General features: G+C 38.9%; 1 protein-coding gene across 19 annotated transcripts in view; it reads right to left on the bottom strand.

Moving 5' to 3' along the window:
* Positions 1-19,498, bottom strand: part of ADAM22 (ADAM metallopeptidase domain 22) — a 262,391-nt gene that overhangs the window by 22,322 nt on the left and 220,571 nt on the right. For 2 of the 19 annotated variants that reach the window (XM_059729028.1, XM_059729027.1), the window contains exons 26-31: positions 18,783-18,800; positions 13,482-13,676; positions 10,024-10,124; positions 5,931-5,997; positions 2,782-2,892; positions 594-680 (exon numbers count right to left, since the gene is read on the bottom strand). In XM_059729028.1, coding sequence (XP_059585011.1) covers positions 594-680; positions 2,782-2,892; positions 5,931-5,997; positions 10,024-10,124; positions 13,482-13,676; positions 18,783-18,800 — 579 coding nt within the window. Of the gene's footprint in view, positions 1-593; positions 681-1,450; positions 1,622-2,781; positions 2,893-3,347; positions 3,438-5,926; positions 5,998-10,023; positions 10,125-13,481; positions 13,677-18,782; positions 18,801-19,498 lie in introns of those variants that run through there. The other 17 variants (XR_009462659.1, XM_059729029.1, XR_002093669.2 and 14 more) reach the window with 17 other exon arrangements.

Here is a 19,498-nt window from a genome sequence, read left to right on the forward strand (position 1 = left end):
ATTCACATTTTTTCCTTTAAAAATAACTAATCATTTTTAATAGAACCCTATTTTTTGTAGCAACACCAAGTCACAGCATAGAGTATATTCTCATACATCTCACTTTTCCAATTAGAGTTAATTATTTCAGCCCCATTGAATTTTTAGGGTAAAATTCCACTATTTTTTATTCTTCTTTTCACTTCATTTTAGTATGCACTATAGAGACAGTGGGTAGAATAAATGTGTTATGAAACCACTTGCTTCAGTAAATTAAATTCTATTTAGGTTAAAACTACTTTATTAGTGGTAGATATGTCTCATGCCCATAAAACACTACTTGGCATAAAATGATGAGAAAGCTACTACAAGCTATAGATGGTGGTGGGAATGCATGCACTACAAACACCCCTTTCAATGGCTTCAGTAAAACATTCAGAAAAAGAATTGTAATTGCACATGAAGCCAAAAAACAGACATCAAAAGGCAGCAAATGAACAGGGGCCCTCTGCACCTATAGTAACTTGTATTGATATATACAAGATAGACGTCCCATCATATTTGTATATGCTGGAACAACTCTTAAAATGATATAGAATTAATTTACAAAATACCTAAAGTAGGGTCCTTCAGTGTTTTTATTCACATCTTCTACCCACTTAGCTACATTATATTCTCTTTTGAACCATGGATTTAAATACCTGCAGAAAGCAATGGAAGGAACAGAGAAAGCAGAAGAACAAGAAGAATAGAAAATCTGAGAACACACAGCACAGCTAAGCAAGGATGTCTTCATCCCCAAAATGCAAGTGAATATGGCAAATAAATCAGTATGGATGTTGGGTGACAACTAGGCAACGTGTACAACTGCATGAGAAAATTTGAACAACACCAGGACTCAAATTCAGGTCATCTGGAAATTCTTAAGGGCACATTTTTCATTTAATTTCCTGAGAGTAAAGTTCACTCCTACACAGATAGATAGCAGTGAACACAAGGCCTTTGCACCTCTTACATCTTCAAAATACGGAAGAATGCCAACAGCCTAGCAATTTAGTCTTTGCAGAGGTAGGGATTTTCATTGGCCCCCCTCTATACAGATGAATTTCAGCCTCAGCAATTTAAAGATCTCACTTTGTGCCACTGAAGATGGCTTGTTTTTACACTGATATGTGAAAAAAACCTCTTGTCTCTAACAGTGCTGTTTGATCTGGGGAGCTTGCAAGGAGGGCTGCAGAACCGGTCTCATATTTTACAACAGAAAACCTTGATTAGCAAAAGAAAGAAAAAGCTATTTTTAACCTTACAGGTTTCAAATTAACCATGAAATAATGTTATTTTATTCCAGAGTTAGCAGTAATATTACAAGACATGAAGTTATTCTATGAATTAGTACATATGTATATTCTGTATTCTATATATTCAGGACATTTTATAACTGATTTCCCTAATGCCCAAATAGGAAGCTTACTTATTTGGGGGGGTTTTCCTCCACTCCCTTTATAACATTAATAATAAAGGGTGATGTATAAACTGAGTTATCTGTTTGGCACAATTTAAGCTCTGCATTTCTGGCACGACCACCACCAGGCTGAATCAGTTATTTTAATCACCTCCTTTACATAATAGGGACCAGCACAATCTGAAACAGTAATGAAATGTGACAATTAAAAAAAATGCAAATTCTTAGTTACTTTTAATATCCTAATGGCTGGATCTCCCAACAAAGTTCTAGGACTGATCCCACATGTCTGAACAAGTCCTGCAAGGGATTGCTCAGGTGAATAAAGTTGGGTAAAGTTTTCTTCATTTTTTTTTAATACAACCATGACACTACAATATTTCAAAACAAGTCGAAGACTAAAGCCTGGAGTGGTTTTGGACTCCATAGACCTCCTTTTTTGCTCTGGAACTTCTTCTCCCCGCCCCGCGTAAGCACAGCACCAGCTTTCACAAAGTATTCAGCTGCAGCCACAATTGCTTCCAATCAGCTTTCTTATTTAAAAATGAGTGAAACCAGGAGTGCTTTATGCTTTCCTTAGGAAAAAGTAAAAGTTAAAAGCAGTGGTGCAGCCACAGAGAAAGAACTAGTAAAGCAGCAGGCTGGTGCCAATGTCATTAGAAACTAATGCTTATGCTTATGATGCAGTTTTAATTGCTGATGTGGCTACAGATTTCCTGGGGAGTCAGACATAGCTGCAGAACTTTTAACCTGAACTTTTTTATTTGAAGGAGTCTTTTGGTAACCATGAAACACTCCCAATCTGGCTTCTTTAATCAGAAAACAAAATGTAATGTGGCAACAAAGCATGCAGTTGTTATAAACTAGAGTTTGTGAGCTTCCCGGGCCTGATCACATACAGGTAACTCCCATTCCTTCCAATGTATTTACTATTGAAAGATTTACATCTCTTCTCAGCAGACCACTGAATGATATCATAAGAAAGCTCTCAGATTGCTATTTGTGGTCATTTGTTTATCCTTCATTACTGGAATCCATATATGCTTTAAATAATAAATTCTCATTTTAAACAAAATCATCCTTTAGGTCTGAGTCTGAAAACTAGACCAATGGCTTGATTTGGCTGGTAGCGCAACATGCAATAATGCGAACGACCTGGGTTCAAGAGTGATCTTACTCCTCAGGCTGGCAACGAGGAGGGTTTAGCTAGCGCTGCATTAGCAGGAGCACCTCCAAGCAGTCAAAAGTGTTTTGCCACAGTGATACTACTGAATACTCAGGGAAGGGACTTTTCATGGGATAAAATGGCAGCCCAGAATGCAGGGGCAGGTGAAACTGACCTGTGATCCCGACTCCCTGAATGGGGGAGAGGAGAACCCCCTTGGCTTATGCCTTGAGTCGGGATATGGTGGGCGAGAGAAAGCCCAGGCTCAGATGCATGGGTTACCCTGCTGCAAAAACACAATATATAATAGAAAATCTAAGCCAAAAAGTTGACATCAACAATAAGGAAGATGCACGCTTAGAGGAAAAGTAACATCAATTAACAAAGAAAACCAATATTGCTAATTGGCAAAACACATCTTACTAGGACATGCTTTAACACATGTCTCCATTTTAATTGTCAAGATATTCAAAAGGTCTGCATTACCTTTCTTGGATCATAAGTACTGATTTTAACAGAAAGCTATGACTATCAGACCACTTAATCAAACTGGCATTGTCTGGTGTTGAACCAGCTGAGTATATTAAAGAAATGAAAACTCCCAAGTGTTTTTTGACTAATCTGGAAACAAAGCCTTACAAAAATAGCTATTAGAGTCCCCAGGGAGCTGTGACATTTAGCAGCAGCCTTACATCAACCATGAGCAATCTGTTACATACTATGGCACACACAAATACTGACCAGGACATTTTTCAGGAGTTGCCTGAGATGCTTGCTGTGCCCTTTTCCTGGATATTAACGAGAGCCACATGGTTGAAACCCTCTTCAATGCTTCAAAAATTTAGAAGAGACTAATTAACTGTGTAACTGCATGTGTAAATACTTGAATTATGCACACATCCAGAATATTGCTCAAATTAGGCTCGTGAATATTCTAACAGTCAATTTACAGTGTCTCTTGTTCTCTAGCAGGAGACTATAGCATAGCACCTTCTTCTCTTGCAGTTGCATGCACAGTTCAACTCCTACTGGACACATAGGAAAGTATTCCAAATGCTGTATTTTGCTTCAGAATAGACTATTTAGATTCTTCACTTACTAGGGAAGTTAACAAAGTTAATAAAGTGGCTGTCTGGAAATGTTGGTCACAATTGGTAACAAATCATACCTGGTCTTTTATTTTCAAGGTTTGTTTTCATATTTCTAATCAAACTCTGTGTGCCCCCATATAATTCTCTCTTCTCCCCACTGACTGAAGAAGCGCTGCATGTAGAGGATCCAGTTTCATTGCTGTGAAACCTATTCACATGACGGCTGATCTCCCTGTAGAGCAAACTCTTAGAGGTTGGCTTCACAGTCATCTTTCCCCCCATCCCAGAGACACCAAGAGAAAGGATGTCTCCGTAGCCCACCCAGGCTGGCAGATGTCTTTCAGAAATAGGGATGATATCCACCCCTCCATAAACTGCTGCTTTGCCGTCTGCAGCAGCAATCTGAGTCTTCTCTCTTCAGCATCAGCCTCTTTGCTGTTACCATCTTTGTTTATGACAGAATAAGCAGCAAGGAGGAAAGGAGAGAATTAGATAGGAAAGAAATTCTAGGTTACAGTAAGGAATATTATATAAACAGAAGAGGAGTTAAATCAATTTTGACCCTCTCTTCCTACTCTAGCATTCCCACATGGCTGGGTTGATCCTAAAGTAAACAAAAAAGGTTTATTTGGTTTAATTTTTATAGGCCAATTTCAGCCATGGTGTAACCAAACACAGCTCCATTGAATAAGAGGTATGTGAGGTCTGAATTTGGCACTGAGGTTTCTAAGCCTGCTTAAAAAAAAGTATAATTAGAAAACAAGAGAGAGCCCAAAACAAGTTTCTACAGAAGGGCTTTCTATCCCATCTGTACTCTAAGCACTTTCATTAAGAAGCTAGTTTTGCTCTTATCAAATTGTCTCATGCAAGTAAAGACAACCAAAAAGAACAGAAATAACAACATTCCAACTAGAGTTTATCAGCACTGAGACGAGAAGCACAGGAGTGCTAGTCACTTAAAAGATAAACTCTGAGGAATCTGGGACTATTACTACTATTTTAATGTTGCCATTCTTGACCATGCAGTATTTTAACTACTTATGTACATCAAGCTATATTTTCTATAATTTGTAACAGAGATCTCCTACATGAACCTTATGTAAACCCACATATTTAAGAACACTATAATGAATCTGGAAGACTTGGGTTTTAGAATAATCCTTGAGCAGGAAAAGGCAGGGTACAGAGAGGAATTATCCCTATTCATTTCCAGAAGGGATGCTACCAAACCCAATAAAGGTGCAAACATTACTGCTGGCAATGTGGGGAGGAGGAATAACCAGTACCATCACTGACAGAGAAGTGGAAATTCTTCACTGGTACTACAGCATTAAGAGAACTCCAGTGGGAAATGCTTGACAAGTTGTGGGGTTACAGTTCCAAGCATTCATCATCCATTCATATAGCATGGTCTGGCTAAGCTTAAAGAGGGTATTTCAGGTAAATAGCAAGGACAGGGCTCTTCAATATATTGAACAACCAATTTAAATAATTTTGTAAATGTATCTGTGGAGCTTTTACAGATGAGAGTTTTACAGATGGACTCCATTGATAATATGTTTAAATTAAGGCATATATGTCTTAATTTCTTTATTGCAACCATATTGGACTGCATGCAAAGCCCACTGACATTAATAGAGGGGCTCTGGCCAACTTCATGGCATGTTAGATAAAGCTCCTTGTTGGTACACCCTTATGTTGTTCTGACTCCAGAGGTTACAAAAGATCATTTATTTTCAAACTTGACAACTTAGAACAATAAACTGTAAGCATGTTCTCAAATCAGTTAGATTAGTTTCCTAAAATCACTAGCTGAGTACTCAGAGATAGAAATCTGTGTTCCTGGGTGAAGCAGGATATAGTGCACTGGTTGCACTCAGGGTAAAGACAGAGAATGGAAAACAAGGTATCAAAATTCCACTACTGCATCAAGATATATTCAGCAGTGGTAATTTACTGTAGACAACAGCCCACTGTGATGGTGCCAGGTGTCACCATCAATGGGGATTGCTATGGGCACACTTGTGAAGAAGCCTATATTAAAAAGAAAATTAATAGTTAATTTTAAAAAATGAAAAATAGAGGTTAAACTGTTTACCAGACTGTCAGTCAATACTCTGAATGGGCCACATAGAACGTCTATAGCATCTACTTTAACATACTCCCAGCGTATATCAAACCAGCATGTGTTTATATGCTGTTTTCTGCTTTGCTGCTAGAGGGTCAGACTTACTCAGTTGAATTAGACCGTGGCCTAAATCTTTTGCCTCTGACCTTCTTTCTGTTTCCTCCTATATTACCTGAAAGAGATCAAAGGATAAAGGGAGAGGAAATAACATCTTGAAAGCTATGTGTACAGCATTCCAAGAATGCTCATGTTCATTACCCAGCCTGCCAAAATAGCCATATTGCCAGTCTCAACTGTTCAACAACTGTAAAACTTAAAAAAAAAAGGTCTATTTGTCTTTATTTGAATGTCTACGATGAACAGTTGAGTCACATTTTCAATCTATTTCTCTGCAACTCTAAGGGCTAGAAAAATACTTTAAAAAAAACCAAAGCTGAAAGTCTCACCCAATCATAACCCTCCAGGAGCTAGGCCTGTAAGAAAAATGCTGAATAGTTTGAAATTCATATTAAAACCACAAGAGCTGGCAACTATGGTAGATTCCCCCACATTTTTTAAGTCAGCTCACATTGGCAGGCATTAGAAGAACAGATAAAAACAAGGAGATGTAATTTCAAGGTAATGAACCATTCCACAGACAGTTTAACATGACAGTTAAATCTTTTTATAAAATATATTTTACACTGGTGGCCCCAGACCTGTACCACCACTGCTGGACCCCCATCGCTGCTGCCGCTGGACCTGCCATGGCTGCCACTGGCTCCCCACAGATCCAGCTTGGGGGGAGTCCATGGCCCAGGGCCCAAATGAGTTTGACAACCCTGGGTTACACAAACATTTGTCAGGAATGGCTGATGCAGGGATGATCCTTCCTTGAGCAGGAGATTAGACTAGATGAGCTCCTAAAGCCATATTTTCCTATGATTCTAATGTCCAGTTCTGTGAGGGTCTGCATACTTCAGCTAAATTATGTGTTAAATTCAATGGAACTTGAGGATGCCTTTCACCTTGAGGGACTGAGGCTCCTTAAATAATCAGGCTTTTACAAACTTCTGGGGCTTCACTGGGTGCATCTACACAAGATGGTAAATGTGCAGTAGATTAATTCTACCGTGAATTAGCTCATGATGGCAAAAAGCCATGCTAATTTTAGAATTAGTTTACTGTGCATTAGCATCACTTAAAAGACATGCACCAGTGCTACTGTACAGTAGCACCAGGTACTGCACATTTAGTCAGTACCTGTTATTACCAGTACAAAACTTAATGAGCAGTAGCTATGGTGCATTAATGCAGGTGTAGACGTGCCCACTGAGAGCCAGATTCCTTATTCTGCATTACATTCTAATCAGCAACAATGGAAGACGACCTCCAGGGAAAACTTTTAGCCTCCTGATCCTGCATCACCAACAGTATTATTTTTTTTTCCTGTCCCCTGAGGCTACACAGAATAGTCTATCACCATCCTCTTTATAACCACCCTTCAGATATTGGAAGCCTGTTATCAAATCCATCGAAGTATGGAGAAGCAGTTCTAATATATATTACTACAACTGGGTTCCTTAACCAGACCATTTTTTAAGCATCCCTCTCCCTACTTACACTAGGAGTATGTCTAGGCTAGTGGCTTTCAGCCTTTTTCTCATTTGCAGACCCCTAAAAATTTTCAAATGGACGTGTGGACCCCTCTGAATTGAAACTGTGGTTGGTATTCACATACTTTTGATTGATCATAGTTATCATTTGCAGACCCCTTAGACAAGCTGCAACCCCCCAGGGGTGTGTGGAACACAGGTTTAGACCACATCCAACCATGCTGCCTCTGTGAAAACATGTTCCACCCAGTCACTCTCACTCTGTGCACACCAAATGCCAGAAAAAAGTAATGTTGCTGCCATTAGAGTAGTTCTAATAAGGCATGACCAAACTTGAGCGTGCCACCAGGCACACAGCAGACAGAGGCTACAGTATGTTTTTCTGGCATTTGACGTGCTTTGAGTAGGACTGCAGTCACTAGCATGAGAGGCCAAGAACACATATCCAAAGGGTTGAGAGTAGATGGTGTGGGAGTCAGCTCTGGGCCTACTTCCCTATACAGGGCAAGGATTCTCCTGAGACTTAACAGTTTCATTCCATTTTGCTCTAGCTGAATGATACATAGTCAGTTCAGAGGACCAAGAAATTCAGCATGCATCTAAATTGGGCATTCAGAATGTATCAATTGTCTGGTTGAATTTATTTTTAGAAATTATTAAGAGCAGAATGCTGGATGGAAAGATAAAGATAATTTCCATATATTTATCACAGGATATTGAATTTAAATTATGACCTCAGCATCATTAAACATTAACAACCCACCCCTGTTTAGAACATATACACAAATGTAAATATGCCCATTGTCACATAGTTGCTAAAATTGTATCAAGACAAACAATAGATCCAGTACTGTTACTATAAACTTATACATTTCCCAATGTAAGTTGTGAGAATTTTGGCTCAGAGCTGAAAGAGCAGACAGGATTAATTGGTAGAATTATTTAATGAGAGTGGTACCCTCATTAAAACAAGACTGTTATCTTGTCTTGTGTTTAAGACAGAGTGTACTTACACTGTCCCAGGAGTGAACTGGACATCATGCTGAACCTGGACGTGAATATGGGGAGAGAAGCTACCATGAACTGGCTCTAAAAATGAAGGAGCATATGGTTCCCTAGTACAGCTGCAGTGGCCAAAGAGTGGGGGATGAGACAAAAGCTCCAATTGTTCCTCTCCCTATGTGCAGGAATTGAGTATAGAAGTCCTTAAGGAGTTACTTGCCCATGATATGGGTAGCCAGTGCAAGAAGACAAGCAATGCTTCCATTTCTGTTACTCCCCTACCTGATTAGTAGAGAAAAGACCAACCTGCACCTTACTAATGAACTAATACAACAGACTTGGACATTGACAAATAGCAGTGTAATAGCCCTCGGACTAAAATACTTACAGACAGAATTGCAAAAATATTTATGTACTGGAAAAGGCAGTTGGGACCTAGTAGGATTTTCAAATGTGCCTAGGTATTGGAGTCAATGGAAGGCAGACACATAACCTGCTTAGACATCAGTAGCCCATTTGCATTTCCAGACACCTAAATACCTTTGAAAATCTCTCTCTCAAAGCCTTATTTCAAAATGTAGCATGTCCTATTTTAGTATATTTGGTCTTATTTACAGTTCATTTCAAGCAATATGGATCATTCTAGAAGGAATTCAGTTCTTCTTGAGTGCCTAAATACATATCTCTTGGTCTTCATCTTTGAAAAGCTACAGTAGGGCCATCTGATGCTCCCATTTACAGTTCAATTAGAGAGTTCAAATTCTTAATTTTTCTCAGAAAAAGAAAATAAGAAAGTATTTTATTGGTTTGATGGTTTTTTTCCAGGTATTCCAGGGACTTCCATGGTGAATTGGCCACAGTAGGCCAAGTGGCATGTTTTATTACAAAAATACAAAATCTGGCCCATTCTGTTCAAGTGGCACAGAAACTGAAAGTATTATGTATTCCTCAGTGGGCATAGAGCACACTGGGTCATAGGCCACCCCCATCCCCAAGGGTCAAGTGGAGGATCAAGGATGAGGGTGTGATATATGGCTTGAGTGAGTATATAATTGTCAACTGGTAAATGATTTCTAGCGGATAACTAATAGCTAGAGCATCCCCAAGCCTGCGCTTAACTCCACTAGAACTACCAGAATTGTGGCTAGCTCCCCAGTCAGAGACTTGAGGAGCTGTTGTAATGGTTAACACATTGTCCCCACCATGGGTACAGCAGAGAATTCAGGTCACTACATCTGTATCAGAGTCACTCTTAGTTGAATGTATGAGGCATGTTTGTTTCAGGTACTCAAAAGCTCATTTGAAAGTGACAGCTGAAAAGTAACGCCTAAAATTTTATTTAAAACTGCAGTTTGGCCCATTGCCATAGACCTAGAATAATTTACCTCTTGGAGTTGGAGGGTCCCGAGTTCCTGCTTTTAGCGATAATGCAAAATATACTAGTGTGTTGTGATGTTAAATCCCAATTCCAAGGCTAATAACAAAATGTACACAGTTTTAGGGAGTTATGTTCCTGTCCAAAGAACAATTAAATTGTCAGCATAGAGGTGGTGACGTCAAGGCAGGTTTTGACTGTAGCCAGTGCAAAAGTTCACCCTTACCTTGCCATGAGTTACTTCTAGGTCTCCCATTTTCACAGATGTCTGAAATATGTTTTGTGTCTGGGATCCTTTCACTCCAGGAATGAGATAATCCATTTGACCTGGAATAGGAGGGCTCATATGTGGCTGTTGTTAGAGTATCTTCTAATAACTAAATATTAGGTCAATGAGTTAAAAACATTTATATTTCTAGGGCTGATCACACAACAAAGCCTAAAGGTCTGTCTGCACTAGCAGAGTGCACTGTACTATGGTTAAACACTCTAGATAAGTTTTGCTTGCAATGTCTGTTCCTGCAATGGTACCCTGTGTCCACATTTAAATAGTTTAAGTCAATTGGTTCAGCATCCATCCAGCTGTTCCTGTACCATTCATGGCCAGGCTCCCAAGGTATCTATACCTATCTATGCTTTAGATCCTCCCAAGCACATGTTCTTTTATCACCTATACTAGCTACAGTGGTTTAGTCTGATATTTGAACCAACTTGCCTGTGGGACACATACTAACAAGCGTAAGAGGGAACCATGATGGTGAAAGATGGTTGGGAGGCTTTATTCTACATCTCCCCACGGCCTTTAGCCTGGGAAGACCAGAATTATCATGATAATCAGGGGTGAATCCAAGAGATCAATAACTCATTCTCAGCTTCATATAAGGTTACTGATATTTTATTCTTTTTGTGAGTTGATGACAGTGCTGTGCAGATTTAGGCCAAAGCCTTGGCTGAATAATCAAATGCTAAGCACAAGGTAATATTGTTCTTCCCTCTTGTATTCCCATCTCAGATATGTGTGATGAGGGCCAGCACTAGTGGAGATGGGAGGCCTTGCAGGAACCTTTCTCAGACAAAGCCAATTCTGCTGCCCATCCCATTTACTGTAGCGACAATCCAATGTTTGGTCTACAACAGAGGACAGAAGACAACTGACACGTAGAGACTGTGGAAAGGTAAGAGAAATGCATGTATTTATTTGGATGGCCCTTTCCTGAGGAGGGTACCTGTGTTTTTTCACTGTAGTCAGAGGTGTAACTGGGAATTTTAGTACCCTGGGCAGGGGGAGGGCAAAGGCAGGGGTTCCAAGGGCTGGGGGTGGTAATAGGAGGGGGGTGTTGAGTGAGGGAAGAGTCTTACTAGAAATTCAAAAGACCCCGGCTGATGTTAGTGTCCTTACACTGCATGCTGCTGCCACCACTACTACATGGGTTCCCCACACATCAGTGTCAGCTACAGCTGCCACATGGGTTGCCTATACACTGACAGCTGTTCCTGCTGTTCCCCAGGGACCACTATTCTGGTATCCCCACTTAATCAGTGCCTGGGGCTGGTGCCCCCAGTAACCCTCCCCCCCCAGCCAGTTACACTGCTAATTACACACATGTTCTTCCAACCCTGCTCTTTCAGAAGGGAGACATCTGACAGAAACTGCTTAGACAGCTCTGTGAAGATCAGGCCTGTCAGAAGCCATACTAAAACAAAAGCCCTTTTAATTGTTTCAAACTTACAGTAAGTGTTAAATATCAGAAAGTTTTAGGGAGTTTAATATAATTTTATTGCTACTGGTTTCTTTTACTGGTAAAGGAGACTGGTCTACTGTTTAGCACGTATAGAATTTGTTGTTTTAAATTTAACTTTTATAATAAAACCATGTGTAAACATTGGAATGATTTATATTGAATTCTGTCCAGCAAACTGTACAATGCATATTAGCGTAAAGAAGCCTAGATCAGTGCTTGCAGGACTGCCAAGTGATGAGAGTATTTTTAGACTGAGTGCACTGAAGACAAGCTTCCTGATAGGTGGGTAACTGGACTATGGGGACCCAAATGGAAAGACTATTAATCTCTTCCTTTACTGGTTTGTCTTGTGTTCCTGGGTCTGGTCATGGTGTGGATTGAGGCATTATCCAAACTTGCTCAACAGTGGTGCAACATAGTCGTGGCAATATCAACATTCTCTAGTGTAGACAGACCTTAGGGATCTCTTAGCTTTGTGAAATAAACAATAAGCAAGTGAAAGCAATGTGAAAGGTATGGAAGTATGAGGAGGAACAAAGGCATATAATGAAATAAGAGAAGGGTTAAAGAACATTCAGTTGTCAAACAATTGCTTCTTAGCAGGAATTCAATCCAGCTCCAGTGCTGAATACAAAACCTATGGAACCTTGCTTTCCCAAGATTATATTAGAACTAAGGCAGCTGAAATATGATTCTGCAATAAAAGACAGTGCATCATTTTAGGATTTTCTTATGCTCCCTAAAAACAAATTATTTATACCTCCTCAAATATAAGAGCCTTAACCAAAAACTTGAATGTCATTAGTTAATTACATCTCAAATGCTTCTCCCTTCACTGATCTATTTGTCTTTATCATAGATTTCTTTAATTGCTCGAAGGAAACGGAACTTGAACCTGCTTGGAATATTCAGTGGTACTGCTAAAGCATCTCTTGTATATAATTGCTCTGTCCAGCCACTTTAAATGCACTTAAGTATTTTGTGGTTTTGTCAATTGCTCAGTTATAAATAATGTGAAGGGCCAAGATCTGGAAAGTCTCCAAAAACTTCAATTCTCCTCGGAGGCAGAACAAGACTGTTTTTTCCTACAGTGACACACTGCTTCTTGTAAACTGTGTAATGCATAAGCCATTCTGACGTCCCAGTTGAAAAGGAGTTTCATAATTAAAGCATCTCTGATTGCAAAGAGATTACAGAAGGCAATGGCTTTATAAGCTACTAATGATCTGTTAATGCTTGCAATGCATTCTCATTTTAAGATGGTGTCAATGTCTTTTTTTATAGGAATTGGAGCAACAAAATATTAGCAAATTCTGAACAAGTTAATGATACATTACTTAGTGCCCAGCAGCTATCCTCACAATAATAAGTACAAGGCCAGTAATAAGTATTTGCAGCATCGTGTCCTAGGTTAACACTTTCCTGACACTTAAGTATATTAATCTAGAATGTGAAATTGACAGAAATTGTGAGCACCTCCTTCCTTTGTACAAGTCAGCAAGAACAAAAATCAAAAGATCTAGGTCGACTACAAATACAGTGAGTTAATGATGACATTCACAAATAAAGATATAAAAATAACATTCATATTAACCAATTAATTTGTATAACTGTTACTGAAGCCAGATAATATTCTTTCTTTTCTTTGATTACATGAATATGACATGAAAGTCAGAGGGTTCTTTAGTTATTGTATTGTTTTTGAGCTCACTATGAGCACTACCATTTTCTTGGAAAGCAAATCCCACATGGAGAAATGTCAAAAATTACATTATCCAAGACTTCAATGGAATGTAAAGTATACTTGTTCTAAACCGATTTTTAATAACCAGCAATAAAATGAATCTGAACTATAGGGGGGATGGAGAGGAATAGAAATCAGTAATCAAAGAATGAAAGATGCCATTTTAACATTCCAAAAAGAAGAAAGAAGGAATCAAACCTGCTGCAAAATAATGAAATGTTCTGACTAATGGAATAATGGGTGATGGAACAGGTAGATATCTGAAAATGCGACAGAAAAGCAGACCTCTTCTTAGAACTAGATGCAGAGTTTGTGCTGACTCCAGGAGGCATGTCGCTATAAAAAGAGTCGGCCTCTCCAGGTTTTTTTACATAATCTCCCTGGGGTATTTGTCTGAAGTATAACAAATATGTGAAAGTCAGAAAACAGGACATGCATTTACACACACACAAATATTAGTTTTTAAAACAAAGAGTTAGGGATAATGATCTATATGAAGAAACTGTCATAGCACACACAGTAAGAACACTAACACACATCTGGGAGTTGAGAAAGGAGTCTTTCATATTTTTAAGGATTCAGAAAAGTGAAACCTCCCTTTTAACTGAAACTCCCTGGCCAAGATTTTTAATAATGGCTCATTTTGGACATCTCATTTTCTGGATGACCAATATATGAGATATCTTTAAAACACCTAGTTATCAGGAAACAACAGGCATCCTGAAACAAGGTACAGCTACTGCAGTATACATGACCTCTTGGTCACATATGGCTTCTGAGGGAAACAGGATAAAAAAAGGAGGAATCTGGCTCAATAAGGAAGTGAAGGAGTAGGGTGTATTCTCCATTACCGGTTGACTTCAAGTGAAAAACATGAGGCTTTAATTCCCTAGGTTTACTTTTCAGGTTTGTGGCTATTTAGTACCTAATGAATGAGCATTGAGAAAATCACCTTAAAAAGACCGAGCATTATAATTTTATTTTAATTTGGTGGCTGGTGAAACTATACAGAAGCCTAGACCCCAATCACTGAAATTCAAGCTGCTTTAAGACTGAAAATCAGGTTGTTCTAAGGTGGCACCCAAAAATCACTGATCACCCTTTTAATATCCTGGCCTTCATATTCCCATCATCAATTTAATGCCCCTTAGTGCTTTCTAGGCATAAATTGCAAAGCCAGTTTTTTTTAATGTAATACTTATGGAAAAACTAATGTTTCCAGGTCAAACACAGAGTTAACTACAGAAACTCAGTTTTCATTAATGTTTACAGGAGTTTAAGGCTCATTTACTTAACTTATTACCTATGAAAGAGGCAATAACAGTGAAATTAATTTTACTTAAATTGCACTGACTCCAATTCTGTTAAGACACTGGTTTTAAGGATTTCATCTGTTTCCTGAATGACAGAGCTCCTAGTTTTGAGTGATCTTCTGGAACTGCTGAATCTTTACAGTTCACTGTCAGATGTTTACAAAAGGATAATAATTAAGGGTTATGGCATCAGAATGTATTGATTCTGAGCCATGGTGTGAAAGATTCAATTATAACATCTGTTTTTGTTCTTCTGCAACTTGTTTTTATTCTGATTAAATTACATATTTTATTTTTTGCAATAGAAGCAAATGATTTGCAACCAAGCAGAAAATATGTTCAGTGTTTCTTATAACAGTTTATCAAAACAATTCATATCTTGCTCAGGTCTTTAGTCTGGGTTAGAGAAAAACGTCCCATTATTAAAGTTCCTCTTTTCAGTGGGATGCAGGTACAGGTTAAAAATGCTCAGCTATTCTCATAATAGTTCTCATAATACATCCCTAATTTTGCCAAGAGGCAGTAATGTCAGACTACCAACACCTGATGTTATCTATTCTTTGCCAGTGTCTCCAAAGCTCTGGCTTTGACTATCAACAGACAATGTTTACTGGGGACAAAAGAGGAGTGGCACTTCCCTTACACACATACTGCTCCCCATTTACCTTAGAAATTTCTAATTGGTGTCATCTTACCACTTTTCTTTTGATGGTAAAATTATAGCCATCAATTATCACAGTTTTTGGACATAATCTAACAGTCTGAAAGCTGCTTACTAATACAAATGACTACCTTGACTTTATTTAGAGCATAAAACAAGTAGCCCAATTACTGACATTACATTTCCAAGGTATTTTTTTTTCTGTTTGTCACCATTAATAAAAAATCATTTACCAAGAGGCTGACTTCCTCATAGGTAACATCCTTCTAGAGAACTGAACTAGATTCTATTTTCCTTTACTTCCAGATGAAAATTTTAAAGCCCTCCCCTGGTATTTTAAACATATAATCATAAGCCAAAAGATCCTAAACAAGTATACTGCAAGCCTTCTTTTCCCTTTATCTCAAAATGCCATCTGTGTACCAGTTCTAATCTCATTCTTCATACACTTCAGGAATATTTTAGGGGTCAGCATCTTAATGGATTTCTATTGTTCTCCAATCTACTACTAAAGAAATAATTGTGTTATTATTCAGGCAGACCAATGCTTTTCTAGGTCTTCATGTATTTCAGGGTAGCTTGCTACAGATGAAACTGGGTAATGCATTCCTTTCCAGTTTTTACAGTTTATTATGGCTGCTTCAATCCACTGGATAATAATCCTTATATAACACTCATATACATACTGATTGACTGTTTTCATCATGGTTTAATAGCTAATACTTATTGGATGTGTCTACACATTCATTAATGCACCGTAGTTACAGAGCATTAAGTTTAGTACTTGCATAACCAAGTACTAAATCAATGTGTAGTAACTGGCGCTACTGTGCAGTAGCACCACAGCATGGCTTTTTAGTGATGGTAACTGTGCAGTAGCCAAATACTACTGCACAGTAGTGTATTAGCACAGTTTTTGCCCTACACGCTACTGCACAGTGTTATTAGGCTACTGCACAATTAGTGTCCACTTATTCCAATACATATATTTTGGTGGGAACTTATTCATCTACTGAATCCTTGCTTATATATTTCCATAACTATTTCTTTGGAAGTCAAATGATAGTAATTCCTTTTCCTATAGGAATAAAATTTGCTAGAGACAACACAGACTCTAGCAGCATCTTCAAATAGTTGTAGCCTGTGTTAGTTCCCAGACTACTCATCTCTTTGGTCACTATATATTGAATCCATGCTCAATCTCACTTATCAACATCCTCGGATGAGGGAATTTAAAGGGCTTTATTTTCCCTCAGTCCTTCCATGTTAAGTTTTCACTGGCAAAGGCCAGATGTCCTGTTGATATTTGAGATTCAAGTTGCCTTATCCTCTGTTCACACTATTACTCTAATCAAGTGGCTTTATAAAACCAAGCCATCCTGCACTTGTATACACAATCCATTCCTAAAAGAGATAACAACCCTACAAACCATGTTTCTGTCTTTGCTCTGCCTGTGTAACATTCTTATCTGCAGTTTCTTCCCTGATGCTAGACTTTCAGCTCTCTACTTTTGTCCCAGTCAGTGCTCACCAGCTGTTGTGTTTTGCTGTCCATAGACTAAATTAATCTGAGCTTGGATCCACCTCTTTGCTGCACACTGTTCTGAGTCTGACAGAGGAAGTACTACAAAGGCAGAAGAGATGGACTGTAAAGTTCAAGAGGTGTTAGCAACAGATACATCAGCCACTTGGAACAGGACAGAGTAATAAAGGCAGAGATCAGGAGAAGACTGAGCAATGAGAACCACAGAAGGTCCTCTAATTTACAGGGGTGGAAAGCAGAAGAGCGATGGTCTCTTTGGAGTTTCATCCTCCACAACTGAAGTTAAGCTGAGTTTGCCCTTTGATTTGAATGGGTGAAGGACCAGACATTTAGGGCACAGACAGAAGTGACAATTTTCACCTGATCTCATCCCTGAAAGCACTCTACAGCCATGACCAAACAGAAGTGCACAGCTGCAAAGCACCTTAAAAGGGCCCAATCCCACAAAAATCTGAACCCTCATTGTATGAGGGTTCAGATGAAAATGTTTCAAAACATGGCATCTTCAGGAACTGTCTGCACTACCTCTGAGCCTGTTGCTGTTTTCAGAACAGGAAGGGGTAAAGAGAGTGGGGGGAGTTCAGTCTGGGGTTTCTCCAGCTCGCACTGGAGGGTGAAGTGGGTGGATTGGAGCCCTCGGGGGGGAGGGCTTCAGTCTATCCGCCCCACCCTCCACTACTAGCTGGAGAACCCCTAGAACAAGCTCTCTCTGCTCCCTTCCCCCCCTCCCATTCTGAAAGCAGTGCAGGCTGGGAGGGAGGAGAGGCCGTTGTTAGGGAAAACTGGCTGCAGGCCCGCAGTCAGTAGCTAGATTCCCCACCCCTCTGGAACCAACAGTGAACTTCTGTTTGGTCCAGGGGATTGTTGCAACTCAGAACACTTCCTGCAAAGCATTCTTAGTTACAGCAGGGAGCTGAACTTCTGTCTGCACCCTTAGGCTGTAAACAGACATCTCATTTGAAGAGGACCTAATTGATTTGAGTCAAAACCTGGGACAAAAGAGGAGCGGCACTGCCCTTTACACACACAGTCCTGTCAAGTTGCATTGCTGCTCAGTGGCCAGGAAGAGCTCACACCCTGACAAGCTTGTCCTTGGAATGACTGGCAATTAACTTAAAAGAGCTGCTATTAACTTACAGACATATGCAACATTGTCCTGGGAAAAAGCACATATTTCTTGCATACTTTACAGGTACTTAGAGGGAGAAAAGACTGGTATGTCTGTACAATCATGGGAAAAAAGTCTTTCCTCTGGGAGAAATGAGATGTCTGTTTATACCAGTAGTCTATAGCTAGAAATTAACAGAATAGCGAGGGACGTGGAAGGTGGCACTTTTGGTGAAAGAATGAGTTCTTTCTAAAGTGGAATTTAGTTGGTGGGAAGACCATTCACATTTGTCTTACAGTGTTTATCTGAGTCCAGATGAATTTCTGAAAATACCTATATTTGGTTTAGACAGGGGAGGTCAGGATTCGAAACTGACACCTCATGCTTACAGCTGGGGACCTGAGCATGTCTTTCCAGCTGCTGACCTGAATTTAACTCAAATGCATTTAAATTAAAGTGAGCTCTGGGAATTAAAATAACTCAAAGAACATAGTGACTATTATGCTTTCGTTGCTGCTCACAGAACTCAAGAACATCTAAATCTCTGATTAAAAACAAAGCAAAAATATTGTTCTTTTTCAATATTTTACTAGGTAAAATATTGATTCCACTGAAGTAAATGGAAGTTTTGCCATTGACTTCAGCAGAGCCCAGATTTCACTTACTGTATTGGCAGAAAAAAAGCACTTTCAAATATTTCAGATATATATTCCTTTATAAAATAATTTCATACATACAATATAAAGAACCATTGAAGATCATTAGCAAAATATTGTTTTATAAAATGGCAATCGCATCATGGAAAAGGGAAAAATAAAGAAATAACAATTAAAACCTTTCTTGAAGATGAATTCACATTACTTGTATCACATACCTCTGTCTTCTATAGTTTCTTTCCATAGAAAAGAAAAAGAAATAAGAATGAGTATCCAACATGCATGCATAGTATAAGTTAAGATGCCCTGGATAAGGTAGGCAGTCATTTAAATTCTGCAAATAACACTAGCCCTGCCCAATGCCATTGCAATATTAAGGTTCCATTTTAAACCAAATTCAATGCAACTGCTAATACCATGCAGGAACACCTACTTTCAATGCCTATTACCTGTGCTCGGCCTTTGCTTAGCCCCTTGTACCCCATTAAGGCTGGTTACATAGAGTGCCTTGTCTCTAACAGCAGTCTTGAAATTGATAAAACCCTGTCAGTTTCTGGGCTGTTACTTGCACAGCACTGACAGTGGTTGAACTAGACTAGGACTAGCCAAACATCCTGCATGTTGGGATGCCAATCAAGCCTGTTAATTGCCCCACAAGCCTGCTATACGTAGCATAAACTATATTTGAGAGAACATCCCTGTAACAATTGGTAAACAATAGGTTAAAAAAAGGTAACATAAACAATAGGTAAAAGGGCAGTATGGGCTAAACTGAAATTTGCTTTTTAATTATTCCTAAATAAATCACTTTTGAAACAGAGCACAGATATATTAGTTCAAAACAAATCTGTAGAAATATATTCATAGTGGAGAGTCTGTGTCAATGTAGCTATGACATATGCTTCAATATTTTACCAGTAACAAAAATGTGCTC

Source organism: Alligator mississippiensis, chromosome 5 (genome assembly GCF_030867095.1).
Source record: "Alligator mississippiensis isolate rAllMis1 chromosome 5, rAllMis1, whole genome shotgun sequence".
In the NCBI taxonomy this organism is placed as follows: domain Eukaryota; kingdom Metazoa; phylum Chordata; order Crocodylia; family Alligatoridae; genus Alligator; species Alligator mississippiensis.